At 54.2% G+C, this 19,144-nt stretch overlaps 1 protein-coding gene across 5 annotated transcripts in view; it reads left to right on the top strand.

Moving 5' to 3' along the window:
- The window catches only part of PRKX (protein kinase X-linked), a 67,371-nt gene that overhangs the window by 7,261 nt on the left and 40,966 nt on the right, over positions 1–19,144 (top strand). For all 5 annotated transcript variants that reach the window (XM_036017225.1, XM_036017226.1, XM_036017224.1 and 2 more), the window contains exon 2: positions 16,652–16,820. In XM_036017225.1, the coding sequence (XP_035873118.1) occupies positions 16,652–16,820 (169 nt within the window). The remainder of the gene's footprint in view (positions 1–16,651; positions 16,821–19,144) is intronic.

Genomic DNA, 19,144 nt, shown 5'->3' with positions numbered 1-19,144 from the left:
GGGCGTGTGGACGGCCGTCTTCCCCCTGTGTCCTCCCACGGGCGTCCCTCTGGGTGTGTCTGTGTCCCCAGCTCCTCGTCCCATAAGGACCCTAGTCTTATGGGATCAGAGCCACCCTAGGGACCTCCGTTTAGCTTAATCACCTATAAAAAGAGGCGTCTCCATGAACCGGCCCGTGCACCCAGCAATGCCCCCGTGCCTCATAGAGTCCCTGTAACACTGTGTGGTTTTGCATCTCACCGGGCAGGTCTGACTCATCAGCTGTGAGCGCAGGAGGCAGGAGGCTGCTAAGGCAACAGAGGGAAGGCGGTGCCCCTGGTTTGCAGACCCCCCTCTGCTTGGTCCGGGCATCAGCTCCGCCTGCCTTTCCCTGTGTGACCGTCCACCACAGTCCTTTCCTTCTTTCCCCCGCTCACTGGCGACTGTCCCATAAAGGTGTCGTGGCTTACAGGTGGATGGCGGTCGTCCACCCTGAAGGCTCTTTGTTCACCCAGGTGACAGCTGTAGCACCGTGCACGGGGGGTGGGCATGGTCTCTTCTGGGAAAAGGGGAAGACCCTGTCCGTCAGCCTTGCCGCCCCTTCCTCCCGGGCGTTGCTCCACGATGCGTGTGTGTGTGTGTGCTGGATTCCAGGTTACTCTTGTTTCTCACACAACCCTCGAGGAGGCCTCCAGGAGGGACGGAGGGTCTCCACATGGTGGGGGAGGTCCCTCACCGGGGCTCCTGAGCTGTCAGACGCCATCTGCTCAACTGCGGCCCAGGGGGGTGCTGCTTCCTGCGGGCTTGGCAGGGGTGTGTGTGTGTGTGTGTGTGTGTGTGTGGTGGGCACTGTGTTGTCCTCCGTGGGACTCCTCCACAGCGTGGCCATGAGCGCCAATGACCGTGGTCCTTTCCACATGAGCCAGGAAGTGAGCACGCCTCATTGAAGGCAAACCTTGTCATCATCAGCATCACCATCATCATCACCATCATCACTATCACCATTACCATCACTACCATCATCATCTTCATCACCATCACCATTATCATCATCACCACCATTATCATCCCCTTCATCACCATCATTATTGCCATCATTATCACCACCATCACCATCATCATCACCATTACCATTGTCATCACTACCATCATCATCTTCATCACCATCACCATTATCATCATCACCATCACCAGCATCACCATCAACACCATCACCATTATCATCACCTTCATCACCATCACCATTACCATCACCACCATCATCATCACTACCACCAGCATCACCATCATCAACACCATCACCATTATCATCACCTTCATCACCATCACTATTGCCACCATCACCATCATCACCATCACCATCACATCAATACCATCATCACCATCACCATCATGACCATCATCATCCTGACCATTACTTTGTGAACATGTCTCAGGCTCACCAAATTTTCAGGGAGGGATGGGGCGTTATTCGCGTACATTTGGACCCTACTCTGTTCAGCCCACCTGCCGTGAGTGGGCCAGGGTTTTCACCCGTCCCCTGCACGGGCCGCCTCCCTGTTCCAACTCCTGGGTTAGGGCGGGGTGAGACCCACAGGCTGTCCACCGCACGGTCATCTTTCCTTGGTTCCCTCCCCTGGTCTCTCTCATGGGCTTTCACCCTCGTTTTGGCTCCTGCCCTAACAAATTGCCCAAAACTGAATGTCTTAAAACTGCATGCAAGCCCTGGCTGGCATAGCTCAGTGGATGGAGCGTGGGCTGCGAACCGAAGCGTCGCAGGTTCGATTCCCAGTCAGGGCACATGCCTGGGTTGTAGGCCACGGCCCCCAGCAACTGCACATGGAGGTTTCTCTCTGTCTCCCCCTATCTCCCTCCCTTCTCTCTCTAAAAATAAATAAATAAAAATCTTTAAAAACTAAATAATAATAAAAAAACTACATGCATGTACTGTCTCACAGTTTCGCAGACTATGAGTGTGAAAGTGAGGCTTAGAAGGCTAACATCAAGGCACCAGCAGGGCTGGCTCCTTCCGGAGTCCCTAGGGGCATGTCTGTTTCCTTGCGTTTCCCTGCTTCTGGAAGCTTCCATGTGCTTTGGCTTGTGAGACCTTCTTGCACCTTCTAGGCAAGCCGGGTGGGGTCAAATCCCCTTCACGCCCCTGTCTCCGGTGTCTCTCTCCTACCTCCCTGCCACTAATAAGGACCCTGGGGATTCCACGGGGCTCACGCAGATAACCCAGGGTCACCTCCCCGTTTGAGGACCATGGATGGCCATCTGTATCTAGTGTCTTGAGGCTACCTTTCCCCTTTGCCTCCTTCGCTCACAAACTCACACACTGTGGGGACTCCGGCGGGACATCCTACAGTGGGGTGCGGCCGTGTGGCTAGCACACGCTGGCCTGGGCTCGTCCGTGGCCCCCTGCAGGGACCCCCGCGCATGCCGAAACCACGGGGACAGCAGGAAGCTCTCCCACACACGTGTCCCCAAGAGCAGGGAGGCCACCGCCGACGCACAGTGGATGGGGCTGTGCATGTTCCCGCGTGTGCCCGGGGAAGCAATGAAAGGAGTTCATTCAGGCTCTCACACCTGCGTGTCACACCTCCTCCTGCCTGCCTGGCACCGGGGACGGGGACTCATTGGCACCTCCCTGGGGCCCTCCCTCGTGCTCAGCCAGCAGAACCAGTTCTAGCATGGCGAGGGAGCCCGGGCACAGGATTCTATGAAGACGAGATGGCCTGCCTTCCGGGAGGGCGTCCCGGCCCGGGGAGTCCTACAGGCAAACCTGGTTCCCACCTGGAGCCACAGGGCAAAGCCGGGGAGGTGGGTCGTCTCCAACATTGTGGAGCATGTGGGTGCATTCACTGATAACATGGGCAGTTTAAAATATATATAAATAAACTTGGCAAGCTCTTTTTGTTGTCAGAGCTACTTTGTGGGAAGATAATGCAATCCACACGACGAGTGCTCGTCACCAGCTCCTGGTTCAGCAGCGTTCTCCCCTCCATTATACGGGGGGACCCCCGATCAGGGCTGTGCTGGGTTGGACAGAGGGGGTGCCGCAGCTTTGCCTCACCAGTAAGGCACTACCCGAGTAGTGTCCAGTGGGTGTCTGGCTGACGTGTGAACAGGAGACAGGGTGATAAATGGCCACGAACGAGACGCCGCCTGGCCACTCTTCCACGAAAGCGCTGCGTGTCCATCTGTGAGGCCGCATAAGGGGTGGGAGCGGCTGGCCACGGAGGTGTGCGTTCCAGAGCTCAGCTTCTGGCGCCCCACGCGCCTGTGGGGTCAGGACGCGGTGGGTGGGCGGAGACTCTCCCCGTGGGAGGCCACGCCCACTCGGGTGAGTCAGCCTGGTGCTCCCCTGGCACCCAGCGGAGGAGTTTTTCCCCCGCAGGGCACCTCCGGACGGGTTTTCCACGCTTTGATCTCCCATCGGGGCCTCCCGTGGCCTCTCCCAGACCTGCCCGGGGGGTCCCCACCCCCTGACACCCGAAGGAGTGCCCAGGCCAAACCCTGCGTGCCCCGGGGGCCCCACCCACCGGTTCATCCCACATTCCAAAACCTGGTCCTCCCCTCTCACGCCGTGGGGTGTCCAACTGGGGTTGGCGACCCTGTTGAACCCACTCGGAGGTGATGCTGGTTTTCCCGCCAGCGGCCAGAAAAAGGAAGTGAGAATGTCCAGTTCTCACGGGTAACTGCGGCCAGTTTCTACAGTAGATGGACGAGGTCTCCAGTGCCGGCATCCTATTGATACTCTGGAGGTGGCTAGCTAGTTTGGACGTAGTTTTGGATGATACTTGGATGAGTCACCAAAGACACCCACAGGGCAACCTGCAAGGGTTTTGTTCTGTTTTGTTTTTAATCGCGTCTTGAAGACGTTTTTTAAATTGCTTTTAGAGAGAGACAGAGGGAGGGACACAAGGAAACACTGATGTGAGCAAGAAGCATCGATGGGTTGCTTCCCATTTGCACGTGGGCCAGATCCTAGGCACCCAGACTGGGTGTTGAACCCATAACCACAATTTGTGCCCTGACCGGGGATCGAACCCACAACCCTCTGGCTATGGGATGGATGACACTCCAAGCAACTGAGAGCCATAGTGGCCAGGCCTCCTGAGGCTCCTTTGAAGAGACTTGACCTGCTCCGGCCGTGTGGCTCCTTTGGGTCGAGTGTCTTCCCGGTACGCCAAGGTCTCGGGTTCAATCCCCGGTCAGAGCACGTAAGGAGAATTAACCAAGGATGCGTGCATACGTGGTACAACAAATCCGTGTTTCATTCCGCCCCCCCCCCCCACCCCGTCTCCTTTCCTCTTTCTCTGTAAAACCGATGAATTAATAAAGGCAAGAAAACGTCAGCACGTCCCCCGCCGCATCCTGGAATGTCGGTCGTCCTCGAGGGAGGGGATTTAGCTTGTGAAAAGTTTCTTTCGTGCCATCCTCAGCAGCTTCACGTTTCATTTTGATCACAGATCCTGTGGGGTCCGCTCCATGGATGTCTTCCAAGATCCGGCATCTCGTTTCTTTGATTATTTCTTTTCTCTGTTGCTTTCCTGCTTTCGGTTTCACGGATTTCTGCTCATTTTTCTTAGGCCTCTTGTCCTGCCTGCTGTATAGGTTTGTTCATCTGAAAGTAAAGGGCATTTCGACGGGAGAGGCGATTTATGTGAGATCCGTAAGAACCGCTCCTGCGGAAGCGTTGACTGGGGCAGGAGCCCACTCGGGGTCCCCACGAGGAGCAGACAAAGGGGTGGCACTTATGTGGGAGAAAGGGGAGGGGACAGGGACACCCCCAGCAGGGGGGGCGTGGCTGGGGGTGCAGAGGACACGGCATTGTGACGCTGATTCTCCACGGCGTGTTTCATGCTCAGTCCTGGGCTCCTCCGTCCAGGCGTCACCCCGTCTGCTTCCCTGTCCCCTTTGCAGATGGCTCTGTGGGACACACGGTGGCTTTGGCTCGGTTCAAAGGTCATGTTGCTCTGCTCTAAAGTGGCCCCACTTATATTATCGTGTACAGGGTTGGGCCAGTCCTGTTGGCGTCGCTTTCTCAAGTATTTTATGTGGATTAACACCGCCGGGCTGCTGCTTGGAGGGTGTCAGGGAGCCACGGAAGAGATGAGATCATAACCCAGGGAACTGCCCACGAAAACAGCACGTTTTTCTGTATTTATTCTGTGTTCAGGGCAGCCCAGCAGCGGAACCCCGGTCTTTGAGACTGTGCTGTGTTCTCCCGTCCGTGTGTTTGGCTGGCCCTCTTTCCCAGCTCGTGCTTCTCGGTGGGTTTCCGTTTCCCTCTCCCCAAAGGGTTGCCGTGGCCCCAACTCCCTCCCGCGCCCCCCACCCCCGCACCTAATCAACACGCCAGCTCCCTCCCCAGCACACAAGCCTCGGGAATTATGAAGCCCCGAAGAAAGCCACTCAGCAGCCACCGGCCCCAGAAGCAGGTCCCTCCCTGTGAGGGGCGTCCCGGGCACCAGCCGGCCGGCCTTTAAACTCAGAAGCAGTTCAGTAAACGCTGCAATCAAAGCCTGCCGCTTTGTGGAGGGTGGTTGTCGGCATCTGGCTCAGAATTCCCATCCAAGATCTGAGATGCCCCTGGCGCAGCCGTGGCGGGGCGATTGGGGTGGGTGTGCCTGGTAGTGCCTCCCAGTTCCTTTACCCCCCGTGGAAGGGAGCGGAGACCCCTTAGTCTGTGATAACGAAACGCACTGCACTTCTTGACCTGGTTGGTTACCGAGGGCGAGCAGTGTGCACACGCAGTTGTGACCCCAACACACCCATGGGGGTGCAGACGTCCCTGCGCGTGGGAGGGCTTTTGGCGGATGGGGCGACAACCGTTGTGCCGGTGGAGGGCGCTGTGGGTCTGGATGTGGGCAAAGGCCCTGATGCGTGCTCAGAGGGGCTGCCACGTGGTGCAGGGAAGCCGGCTCCGACCCGTGGCGTTCCTGGGCGCGGGGCAGAACACGGAGCTGGCGCGGAAGCCCGTGTCCTGCCCCAGAAGGGGGTGCGTGGACGGTCCCTTCGGGGCGTCCGTGTGCTGCAAACGACCCCACGCGGGACGGTTGGAGTTGCAGGGGGGTTCGTCGGTAGCGCACAAAAACACGGCCGGGAATCAGAGCGCGCACCGCGAGACAGGAGGAAGGTGGAAAGCAGGGGTATGACGCAAGGCGGGATTCGTCTACGGGACACAGCAAGCGTGCAGGGCAGCAGTGGGCGCGCGTGCTGGTGACACGCAGGAGGGACGGGAGGGCTCAGGGAGGAGACCCCCCCCCGCCCCCGGCTCAGAGGGGCTTCTACCGTGATGCCCGGGGAGTGTCAACCCCCTCTGTCGGTGGCTTTGTCTCCTCTTGGCTTTCTTTGTGGCGGGCGTGTGCTTTCCTTTCCAGAGAGCGCCTTGGCGTGCCCCGGCTCTGCACGGGGCCTCCGTGGCGGGGCTGGGGTGAGAACGTGGCGTTCGTGAAAATGGCCCGTGGCTTCGCTCCCGCCGGGCCCGGAGTCAGACAACGCGCGGCAGGCGGGACAGGGGCTCGTGCGGTGCTTTCTCAGGACACGCCTGCAGCCCGCGGGCTGGCGCAGGGGGTGGGGCGTCTCAGCCACGCGGGGGTGACCGGTGGGATTGCGCCTCAGTCCAGAGCACGGGGACTTATTTTATTTATTTTATTTTATTTATTTTATTTTATTATGTTATGTTATTTTATTTTATTTTACTTATTTTATTTCATTATTTCATTTTTTATTTTATTATTTTATTTATTTTATTATTTTTATTTTATTTTATTTATTTTTATTTATTTTATTTATTTCATTGTTTTATTTATTTATTTATTCATTCGTTTTATTTTATTATTGATTTATTTATTTATTTCATTGTTTTATTTTATTTATTTATTCTATGTATTTATTTTATTCACTTTATTTTATTTTATTTTATTTTTATATTTATTTATTTCATTATTTTTATTTATTTATTTATTTTATTCATTTTATTTTATTTTATTTTATTTATTTCATTATTTTATTTTATTTTATTTATTTATTAATTTAATTTATTTTAATTAATTAATTTATTTATTTTATTTTATTTTATTAATTTTATTTATTTCATTATTTTATTTTATTTTATTTATTTTATTAATTTAATTTATTTTATTTATTTATTTATTTATTTTTATTTTATTTTATTTATTTCATTATTTTATTTTATTTTATTTATTTTATTAATTTAATTTATTTTAATTATTTATTTATTTTTATTTTATTTTAAATTTAATTATTTTTCAATCCTTACCCAAAGAAGTGTTTATTTTTTATTATTTTTAAAGGATTTCATTTACTTATTTTTACAGAGAGGGGAAGGGAGGTAGAAAGAGAGGGAAACATCCATGGGTGGTTGCCTCTTGAGCGCCCCCTACTGGAGGGACCTGGCCTGCAGCCCAGGCATCTGTCCTGACTCAGAATCGAACCAGTGACCTTTTGCTTCCCAGTCTGGTGCTCTGTCTCGTGAGCCATACCAGCCAGGGCCCGAAGGTGTGTTTATTGATTTGAGGCGGGTAGGAAGGGAGGAGAGAGAGGGAGAGAAACATTGATCCATTGCCTCCCATACACACCCGCCCGGGGACCGAACCTGCAACCTTCTCAGGTGTGGGGTAGACACCCCAGCCAGCTGAGCCACTGGGCCCCGTCCACAGGGACGTGTAAAAGATCATTGCCCGACACCCTCAAATCCTTCCAGACCCCCCTGCAGGATGATGCAGAAGTCCCCTTGGGTAGGTAACAAGGGATGGGCAGTGTGAGTTCCATATCCACCCCCCAGGACAGGGGAAAAACGGTGGAAGGAAGATTGTTGGGGGAAAAGTACCATGTTCAGTCCCATTCTCAAATGGCACCTTTGATTGTAGAGAGAAAGAGGTTTTTCTTAAAGATTTTATTTATTTATTTTTAGAGAGGGAAGGGAGGGAGAAAGAGAGAGAGAGAAAGAGAGAGCAACATCAATGTGTGGTTGCTGGGGGCCGTGGCCTGCAACCCAGGCATGTGCCCTGACTGGGAATCGAACCTGCGACGCTTTGGTTCACAGCCCACGCTCAATCCACTGAGCTATGCCAGCCAGGGCTTGGTGCTTCATTTTGATTAGAAAAAAAATCTCACACCCAGGGCTGATCAACAGCTTAGACTCTGAGACATCCACATAAGTAAAGACATGGCGTCCCAGAGAGAGGAGATAATTCTGAGAGCCTAAGAGAAGGTTCAACCAAAAAGGGAAACATAAGATCATTTTTTTTTAAAGAAAACTGTCCTTTTGAGTCATATATTTAGAAAAGCCTGAGAATATTCTGTGTTCATCAACAAAAAAAAAGGGATGTTGCAATAATAGAGAAACAGAAAGAACTTTCGATAGCATTGCTTAATTTTTTTTTTTTTTTAATTAAAGGAGAGCCCTGGCTGGTGGGGCTCACTGGGTTGAGTGCTGGCCTGCAAACCAAAGGGTCGCCGGTTCGATTCCCAGTCAGGGCACATGCCTGGGTTGCGGGCCAGGTCCCCAGTAGGGGGCGTGAGAAAGGCAACCACACATGGATGTTTCTCTCCCTCTCTTTCTCCCTTCCTTCTCCTCTGTCTAAAAATAAATGAACAAAATCTTTAAAAACATTTAAAGAAGAAAATTTTTAAAAGACGTGTTTGCCCTCAAATGCACGGCTCTAATCTCCATGTTTGTCTTGGGTGCCATGAGTGAGTCTCCAAGGCACGGACCCTCCACGCCCCGTGGGGTCCACGTCTCCCTGGACACTCCATGTGTCCTTCCTGTGAGCCTCCCGTGGCTGCAGCAGCCTGGTGGCCTCCAACAGACATGCACCACCCTCCCCCCGTCCTGGAGACCAGGCGTGTGAGGTCACCCAGGGGTCCCAGGGCTGTACTCCCTCCACAGGCTCCAGGAAGGGTCCCTCCCCCCTCTTCCAGCTCTGGGGGCTCCAGGTGCCCCTGGGCTGCTGGCCGCATCCCTCCCGTCTCTGCCTCCGTCTCCACGTGGCTTCTCCTCCGGGTCTGCGTCTCCTCTTCTGTCCCTTCACAGGACACGGTCACTGGACGCAGGGCCACCCTGACCCAGGACGACCTCCTCTCAGACCCTCCCCTCAATCCCACCTGCAAACGCCCTATTTCCAGATAAGGCCCCATTCCCAGGTAGCCCAGGTAGCCCAGGTTAGGACTTGAGCGTACCTTTTGGGGGAGATACAGTGTCACCTGCTGCATTCCTTGCCCCCTGCATCCCCGCAGCTCCATCAGGGAACTGGCCACCTTCGTCCCCAGGTGCAGTTAACTCAGGAGGCCCTTGCGCACCAGCCTGGGTGACCTGTCTGCGTGGTTCTTCCCGCCCTCAGCTCAGACACCTGAACAGCCCACCTGGACGCATTCCTCCCGCCCTCCCTCCCTCCCTCTCCCGCCCCAGGCAGGTTCTCAGTGGACTGCTGCAGCCACCTCTTGGCGGTGCCTGTCCTACCCACCACGGCTCACCCCGCTGGTGCCTGGCATCCGTGTGGTGGGTGCCGGGGTCCCCTCTTCTCTCTCCTTGTCATCCTTCCCGCCAGGCCTCCCTGACCTGAGGGAAACCTCCACAACAAAACAAAGCAGAACAAAACAAAACGGAACAAAAGCACGCACACCCGCCATCCACCCAGGCACTTCCCTGCTCCGGGCCGCGTGACTTCCTGCTGCCCTTGGAAGAGAGAGGTCACTCAGGGTTTCAGAGTCCCTTCCTTGTGTCCGCATGTTACCCCCCTGCCCCCCCAAGCTCCCGAATCTCAGCTCTCTCTCTCTCTCTCTGGCTGCTGCGGCTGCCTTGCCTAGCCTCCTCTCCGGCACCCTACACTCGACGGCTTAGCCCTCGCCCCAGAGCACCCTCCTCCGATCTCCGTCTGGAACTTTGCTTCCTCCCACGCCAGCCTGTCCCCCAGCCCTGAGATCAGGGGGCGCTCACGGGGCTCAGCCCACCTGCCCTAGGAAACAGGCTCTCAAACGTCGAGACCAAACAAGCTCGCTGAACCCCGGGGAGCCCACCAGAGGCCTCCTTGCCGTGGTCTTGAATGTCTGGGCTCAGTCCCTCAGGGCAGTGGAGTTTTGGGGGCCAGCCCGCTGTGCGCCACGGCTGTTTCAGTGCCGTCTGGAGCACCCCACACACAGGCAAAGCCTCCGTGGTGGGGGAACAAACACCTCACTTCCTTATATGGGCCCCCCCTTTTTTAGAGAGAGAGGGAGAGAGCTGGATGGTATTCGTGACACGGGTGCATAAGCGTTTGTTGTCTCAGGCGGAGTTTGCAAACTTGGTCTTCCGTTGGCGGTGGGCGTAAGAATTGAGTGTGAGCTGAGGGGCAGACAGTGCAGATCAGAACCCACGAGCCACAGGGACAACCACAAAAAGACAGTGGCCATGGCTCCCATCCTCGGGGGCCAATGGGGGAGCGTGTGGCTCCTGGGTTGGACGGCGCAGGGGGCCGTGTGTGTGGGGGTCGTCTCAGGAAGCTCTGGTGGACGGGCTCGCTCTGGGCTGGTGGCTCTCAACTGTGGGCAGGGACACTGCTTCCACCAGACCCTGGGGCATGTCTGCAGGTTCTGGGGCTGTTGAAACCGGGGCAGGGGGGTTGCGGGGTGATGCTGCTGGTGTGTGGTGGGTGGTGAGGAGGGAGGCTGCTCAGCACCCTGCCGTGCCCAGGACGCCCCACATTGTACGTGTGAGAGGCTGAGGGGCCCTGAGCTGGCAGAGATATCCATTCTCTCTCTCTCTCTCTGTGTTTCTCTCTCACATGCATGCATCTCTCTGTCTTTACCTTAGCTGTTCACCTGTCTTCTCTCTTCTCTCCATTCATATGTTATATAAACTGTCTGTCAGTACTCTGTCTATATTGTCTATCCATCCATCCATCCATTCATCTACCTATCCATGCATCATCCATCATCCATCTATCTATCCATCCACCTACCCATCCATCTATTTATCGATCTATCCATCCATCCATCCATCCATCTATCCATCCATCATCCATCCATCTATTTATCGATCTATCCATCCATCCATTTATCTACCTATCCATCCATCATCCACCATCCATCTATCCATCCACCCATCCATCCATCATCCACCATCCATCTATCCATCCACCCATCCATCCATCATCCATCCACCCACCCATCCATCTATTTATTGATCTATCCATCCACCCACCCATCCATCTATTTATTGATCTATCCATCCACCCACCCATCCATCTATTTATTGATCTATCCATCCATCCATTCATTCATCTATCCACCCATCCATCCATCCATCCATCCATCTATTTATCGATCTATCCATCCATCCATCTATCCATCCATCTATCCACCCACCCATCCATCCACCAACCCATCCATTTATCAATTGATCGATCCATCCATCCATCCATCCATCCATTTATTGATCTATCCATCCATCCATCCATCCATCCATTCATCCATCCATCTATCCATCCGTCCATCCACCCATCCATCCATTTATTGATCTATCCATCCATCCATCCATCCATCCATCCATCCACCCACCCATCCATTTATTGATCTATCCATCCATTCATCCATTCATCCATCCATCTATCCATCCATCCATCCATCCACCCATCCATCCATCTATTTATCGATCTATCCATCCATCTGCCTATCCATCCACCCATCCCCCCATCCGTCCACTTACCCACGCACCATCCATTCATCCATCTGCCACTGCGCTTCTCAAAAAAGAGTGATTCTGCCCACCGGGAACTCTTGGCAACCTCTGCAAACACATCTTGTTATCTCATGGAGGGTGCTCCTCCCACACTGTGGGTAGAGACCAAAGATGCACCAGCACCCCCGCCCCAGACACCCCTCCAGCCCCAGATGCCCCCTGTGCCCAGTTTGAAAAAACCCCCGATGGAAAGGGCAATCCTTTGGCGGGGGGTACCACGACGTTGTTCCGTCCTGTCCTGGACGGTGCTGAAGGCCGTGGGGTTCACTGGGCTGGCGCACACTGTGGACACGGGGAGATCCACCCTTGCTCTTCTGGGTGGGAACTCCCCGACGTGCCATCCCAAGCCACAGACGTCCAGGCATGGGCCAGGCATGCCAGGCATTTCCCTTCCACAGCCTCGCTCAGCTCTGGGTGTCGGGGGGCGGGGCTTCCCGTGCCTCTCTGTCCTGCAGCAAGTATTTATTTTACATCTCTCCCGGCATCCCGGCGGAGAGGAGAGCTTTGTAAATAATGTGCAAAAAAAAAAAAAAAAAGAGAGAGAGAGAGAGAAACAGAGCTTCTACAATACCTGCTGTGTTTTTTTATCTTTCCGAGTGGGGCCATGCCCAGCTGAACATTGCTGGCTTCGACACAATTTCCAGGGAGTCGCTAGTGCATGTGCTTGTTTTCTTAAGCCGTCTAGACGAGTGAGCTCAGAGAGCGCCCCCCCTTCCTGCCCCCCTGTGCTGTGCTGAGTGGGTTCCGTTTACTCAGCTGATCTTTGCCTGCACAGTCCAAGTTTTTAAGACAACTGTCATCACACTGCCCGGAGCACACCTCCTTTTTTTGTGGGTGCACTTGGATCGCTGACATATCACACACATCTTGTAAGATGGAATCTTTCCTTGTGCCTCCAGTTCTGTGGTTTTTCGCTTAATCAGAGAATGAGCCCACGTTTGAAAATAAATTTTAAAGGCTTCCCCACCCCGCCCCCGCCACCCCATAAAACAGAGGCTGGACCAGCCTCGGTACGTGTAGCAACGATTTCAAACACCAGCTTATTAAAGGTGACCGGAAGGGTTTGAACCTTTGTGAGGCTGTGCATTGTGGTTTTATATATATAACCTTTTGGGCTATTCCTGTGAGGGAGGAAACTCCAAAGGAAAGAAGGAGTGTTACTACGGTAACTCCGTACATGACAACACACTCCTTACTCTGCAATAATTCTGTAGTCTGTTCATTTCATCGACAGTACTGATGTATCTTCCTTTTTACTATTATGTAGAGTAAATACTTCCACAGTGTATGAACTAAGAAAATTAAGAATGTTGTGTTGAGGAGCGTGTCTCTTGTCGTCCCCCATCTCATCTCCACTGCAGACTACGTCCAGTTAAGCCCCGGCTGGCGTAGCTCAGTGGACTGAGCGCGGGCTGCGAACCAAAGCGTCACAGGTTCGATTCCCAGTCAGGGCACATGCCTGGGTTGCAGACCACAGCCCCCAGCAACTGCACATGGATGTTTCTTTCTCTCTCTCTATCTCCCTCCCTCCCCTCTCTAAAAATAAATAAATAAAATCTTTGAAAAAACAGAATACATCCAGTTAACTTTCATCACCTGACCTAGTAACACTTTTTTTTCCCTGGATGAGAACTTCCTTATTTTCTTATTTTTTTTTATTGTTGTTCAAGTACAGTTGTCTCCATTTCCCCCTCATCACTTGCCCCCCCCCCCCCCGCCCATCCACCCGGGATGAGAACTTTTAACATGTGCTCTGTCAGCAACTGCCAAACACGTGATGCAGTTAGTGGCTCTAGTCATCACCTTGTACAGTCCATCCTCAAAACTGAAGCCATCTTAAGCCCTGGCTGGCGTAGCTCAGTGGATTGAGCGCAGGCTGTGAACCAAAGTGTCGCAGGTTCGATTCCCAGTCAGGGCACATGTCTGGGTTGCAGACCACGGCCCCCAGCAACCGCACATGGATGTTTCTCTCTCTCCCTCTCTCTCTCTCTCTCTCTCTCTCTCCCTACCTTCCTTTCCAGAAATAAATAAATAAAATCTTTAAAAAAATACTGAAGTCATCTTACGGGTGGAGGTTGGTTTCTCTGGACCTTCTTTACCCATTCCCCACCCCCGCCTCAGGCCGCCACCCCTCTCTGGTGTGTATCCGTGAGTTCATTATTTTCAGGTTGCACATAAAAGGGACATCGTATGACCTTTGTCTTCGTCTATCTGACTTACTATTCCATTCACCGGAATAGTCTCTCAGTCCATCCGTGTCATTGCTCCTGCTGGGGTTTCCTCCTTTGTTGTGGCCCAGTTGTATCCCGCCGTGTAACCATACGGCAGTTCTTACCTGGTGCGAAGCTACAGAGCACTGGCCTTTTCCGCTTTCTCGTGGGAGATGCTGAGAAGCGGGGATGCATGTGGGGCAGACTCCCGACACCAACAGGAAGTGATCTCTCCACTTTCCTTGTTTCCACGGCAATCACGACTCGATCCCAATACCTTCAGCTCTCTTTGGCTTGGCCACTTTTACACACATCACCTTCAAAATGAAAGCATGCTGGGTTTGTCCACCTGGACCCAGGTGGTGTCCCCGTGTAGTCCTGATCATCTGCTTGTGCCTCAGGGGTCTCCCCACATCCCCACTGGGGTGACTGAGGCCTGAGGTTCAGGGCTGAGGGATTTGAATCCCGTGTGATCATAACTCACGGCTCAGAGAAAGCTTAAACGACGCGGCAGACAGAAACACTAAAAAATCTGTTGAGTCACAGTGGCTTATGCTTCCCGTGGGCATAGACACCTCACAGCAGGGAGCCAATCAAATACGAGTGCTCAGAAGACAGAATATACTGTCTAGTCAATACCGGCAGAAAAGGGAGTGAATCCCGTCCCAGGGGCAATAAACGAGATGATAAAGAAAAAAGAAAAAGGGGGCAGGGACAGAAACAAAAAGACTGAGACACACAACCTTCTTTTTGTTATTAGCATCTTAGAATGTGGCAAGACTATTCTATTGTTCGTAGGGATGTCCCTGCACTTTTGGAGACACGAACCACCGAAGGTCATAGATGAAACTTGAGGGGAAACCGTGGATGACACAGCGTGGTTTGCAGCTGAATGCACTTGACTTGATAGAAACACTCTCCTCTGTACAAAAACACCTGAACTGCTTCCGCTCGCTCTTTCCAGCGCGCTTTGCCTGCTGCCTGTCTATCTGGATCGCCCTCCGCGTTAGGGTATCAGCACGATGCCACCTCCCTCTCATACAATTCTGAGTTGTCTTTTTCAAGAGAATACACTTTGAAAAGGGAATTACTCATCGTTTGCCGTTCCTTACACAAACATCTCTCTCTGGTCTTTTGTAGCTTGCTTTCTGCTGCTGCTGGAATAAAATATTCATGACGGAAATTTCGTTTGAAAGCCAAGGTTCCAGAAGCTCCCCCCACACCCCACTGCCCCGCCCCGCCCCGCCCCACCCTCACTCCATTACCCAGTAGATGTATTGGGTCTCGCGGGGACTTCAATTTATAGAAAATGCTGAAAAATCACATTGCTTGAGGGGGAACTGGGTTCTTCTTCGGTTGCTACCCTGTGCACCTCCGAGCTCTACGCAAGAAAGGAGACACATTGTTTAGTTGTTGTGTGGGTTGCGTGGTTGCGTTGGAGGGCTTGTCTCTTTCCAAGCCACCACTGGGTTCCTCCCTCCTCCTTTCTCATCTGCTCGATGGCCGTTTGCCCAGCCAGGAGCTCCGTTAGCCAGCAGAGCTCCATCTCTGGGCTTCGGAAGAAGATGCATTTGTTTGCATTATCCTTCTGGCGGATTTGGACGCGAAAGGCTGCCACCATTGACACGCATCTCGAGTGCCAAAGCACACAGACGGGTGTCCATTTTTCTTCCCCAACTTTGCGTCTCGCCTTTGGGTGACATCCCTCTGCATTGTTAATGGCATCATTGCACACGTGATTGGCGGGCAGTGTGAGGGTACAAGGTGCTCGCGATGCGCCACATTGAGGCTCAGAGGACAAGAAAGATTTGGGAGGAGACAGGGCAGGCCAGGAGTACGGGGACGAGAAAGAATTGGGGTTCAACATGTGGCGTGTGAGTATCCAAGAGGGTTTGGTGACCTTCTGTATTTGCCGTGGTGGCAATATTTTTTTTTTTTTTTGGCTGCCTTTCTTCGGGCATCTGTATCCGTTCCTTGCGACGCCTGGCAGAGTTGAAGGCAAAGACCCAGGCGTGCTCATGAGCAGGCTGTCGTGCGTTAGTGAACGGGGCTTCATCATTGCAGGCGGCCGCATGTCCCGTGTGTATGCAGACGGCCGGAAACAAGACACACACGGGGACGGAGCCGGGACCTGGGGAGGTGCACACACACAATCCACTGTCCAGATATCGTATTAGAGAAATGTGCACCTGAGGCCTATCCCTGGGGACCACTCTGTCCACTCCCCTTTCCCACCGGAACAGCAAGATCGTGTCGGGGACGACTTATGTACCATCTGTGGTGGACAGGAGGATTCTGCCTGCGGGCCGGAGTCCCTCCCACAACCTATATATAGAGAGAGAGAGTTACTAACCAATGTCTCTCCCGATAAATGCAATCCAAACGGCATTTTAAAAGCCACACGTGGAAGACACGTATGTACCATGCTTTTCCGTGCTCACCCCTCGAGGTACGTGTGTGCACGCGCACGTGAGCGTGTTTCCTGAGATGACCCATTTGCAGGAATGATGTCCAGCGTCCTTCCAATTAAAACACCTTTCAGAGGCGGGGGACCCTCCGTGCCGACGCGTGTGGGCCGTGTGCGGCCCCCGTGGGAAATTCTAGAAGAGTGCCCCAGCACGCCACGTCGCCGGTGCCTTAGACAGTGCGCGGAGCGGCTCCCCCCACCGTCCCACGCGGGCGCCAACACGGCCTGGTCTCTCGTCCCCCCCCACAGGCACGGGGACGTTCGGGCGGGTGCAGCTGGTGCAGCTGAAGACGGCCAAGCGCTTCTTCGCCCTGAAGGTCATGAGCATCCCCGAGGTGATCCGGCTGAAGCAGGAGCAGCACGTGCACAACGAGAAGTCGGTGCTGAAGGAGGTCAACCACCCCTTCCTGGTGAAGCTGTGAGTCCACCCCGGGCCCCGCCCTCCCCCTGAGGGTCCTGACCCCCGGGCGGGGTCTGTTCCTTCCTTTGCTTCCTCTCTGGGATCCCAGGCAGCGGCTGGAGTGAGGTCGTGGCTGGAGGATGTGTGAGTGTGTTCCATGTCTGAGCTTATGTTGGCTTCGGGTCTTGCCGACGTGGTCCCGCCACGGATGCTGACCCCAGGCTGGCCAGGGCCGCGGACAGAGGCACCGGTTCCCGAAATGCACTTGTCCCATCGGGGCCTGCTGCCCCAGCTCCCTGGACAGTTGGGTGTTCCAGGGACCTCGGCCACCTTCTCCCATTCATTCATTTCCTCACGTCTTTCCTCGGGTGCAGGACGAGGTCCCTCGGACCCTGCTCCCCAGTGGAAGGAGCCCAGTGCCCCCCTCTCTGCCCTGATTTTCTGTCCCGGCATCGCCCCTTGCTGACCCCCGCCCCGAACCCTGCTTTCCGCCAAAGCGTTGTTCACCTTAGAGCCATGGTGGTTCTTCCCACCTGCCTCTCCAACGACCTGCGTCTCTGCAGAGCAACCTGCGGCGTGGGTCCCAGGTGCCCAGGGTGAGGCCCCAGGGGCTTAGGGGCCTGCAAAGAGTTCATGGGGGCTTGTGCTTCATCTCCGTTTCTCTTCCCACACCGTTGTGTCCACCGAACCGCAGGAGGACGTGGGGACGTGCCCCGTGCACCCGTGTGCACGGAGACAAGTGTTGTGCCTCCTGATCTCCAGGCACACGGCACGCACCCCTGCACAGGGAGGTACCCCTGGGACCCCAACACGCCCGAGCATGCTCCTCCAAGCCTGACACAGGGTCTTGCACAGAGTTGTCTCGGGTGGTAGGTGGAAGGATGGGCGAGGAGAGGCGGAGGACGTTTTTGTTTTATTTTTCTCTCCTGCATCCGAAAGCAGCTGGTGCCCCGGGCACTCCACCGCTGTCTGTTAAGTGTCCAAGTCTGCGCCTAGCCAGGGGGCAGGGCGGCCAGAAGAGACCGCTGTCATGGGTCTTCCTGGGCGGGAGAGAACAGCTCCTAGGGATGGGTCTTCTAGGAGCTGAAATAGGGATTCTGGGAAGACTCCCGCGGACCGGGTTTTTCAGTAAATCTTGTCTGCGGAGACATGGCCTGGGTTGTACTATCACCTAACTGTCATCCTGTGTGTTAGGACAGCCGTCTCAGGCTGGTCCCCAGCACGGGACATCGCACACCACACCGGGCATGAGTCCCACAAGGCGATTTCTAGCTGCCTTTTCCAAGGGACGCCGTGTGCGGGACACCAGGGCTCCGGTTCGTCTCCGGAAACCGTGAGGCAAGAGGTGTTAGCGTGCTGGCGGTGACCCTGGGGGGGCGTGAGGAGCAAGAGGGATTCGTGTGAAAGCAAGAAGGCTCAGATGTGGTTGTTGAGAAGCAGCAAGAGTTGAGAAGACAGAGGAAGCCGGTGGCAGGAGGTTCCTCCAGGATCTGGAGTGTGCGGTGGGGACCCACGGAGTATATCTCTCGTTCACGTGGCTCATTTGTGCTGGAGTGTACAGGCTCACTCCCCGGGTCTGGTTCGGGGGTGCTGTAGGCTATCCATGGAATGCTGGGGGGGGGAAGGCCTCCAAATCTGGGGATTTGATTTTGTCGCCAGTTAAATGCTGTCCTCCCCCAAAAGGTGCGTCCAGGACCCCACATATTTAGTCCTCCCCGTCCTGGAGGCCGGGCTGGGCGGGGCTGGCTCGCCCTGAGGCCTGTCTCTCTCCTGGGCTTGTGGACAGCCGTCTTCCCCCCCCCCCATCCGTGTCCTCCCACGGGCGTCCCTCTGGGTGTGTCTGTGTCCCCATCTCCTCTGCTTATAAGGACCCCAGTCCTGTGGGATCCGGGCCACCCTGGTGACCCCATGTTTACCTTCATCCCCTCTTTAAAGATCCACCTGCAAGTGCAGCCCCTTTCTGAGCGCCTGGGGCTCAGGGCTTCCACCTGTAAGCCTGTGGGAATGTAGTTCCTCCACCTGCGACACTTACTCAGAGACTTTGCTAACGGCGTGTTTCTCAGCGCCCAGGGGTCTTGTTAGAATGCACTTCAGCTTGTGGTGTGTGTGTGTGTGTGTGTGTGTGTGTTTGTGTCTGTGTGTTTTCCTGTGCAGTGCCGTTGACAGCCCAGGTGTGTTTCAAACTGGCGTGCAAGTTGACCCGGTGTGACCAGGGCTGCCTGCCTGTACGTGCCTAGCACGCCGGAGCATGTTGTATCTGGCCAGCCCGGCCCCGGGCGCTGGGACCTGGAAGGGGTCCAGGGCCTTGGAACAAGGGACGTGTGTTGGTGGAAAAACACCAC

Source organism: Phyllostomus discolor, chromosome Y (assembly GCF_004126475.2).
Source record: "Phyllostomus discolor isolate MPI-MPIP mPhyDis1 chromosome Y, mPhyDis1.pri.v3, whole genome shotgun sequence".
In the NCBI taxonomy this organism is placed as follows: domain Eukaryota; kingdom Metazoa; phylum Chordata; class Mammalia; order Chiroptera; family Phyllostomidae; genus Phyllostomus; species Phyllostomus discolor.
The sequence above is the reverse complement of the archived record's forward strand: the minus strand, read 5'-3'. Positions and strand labels throughout refer to the sequence as shown.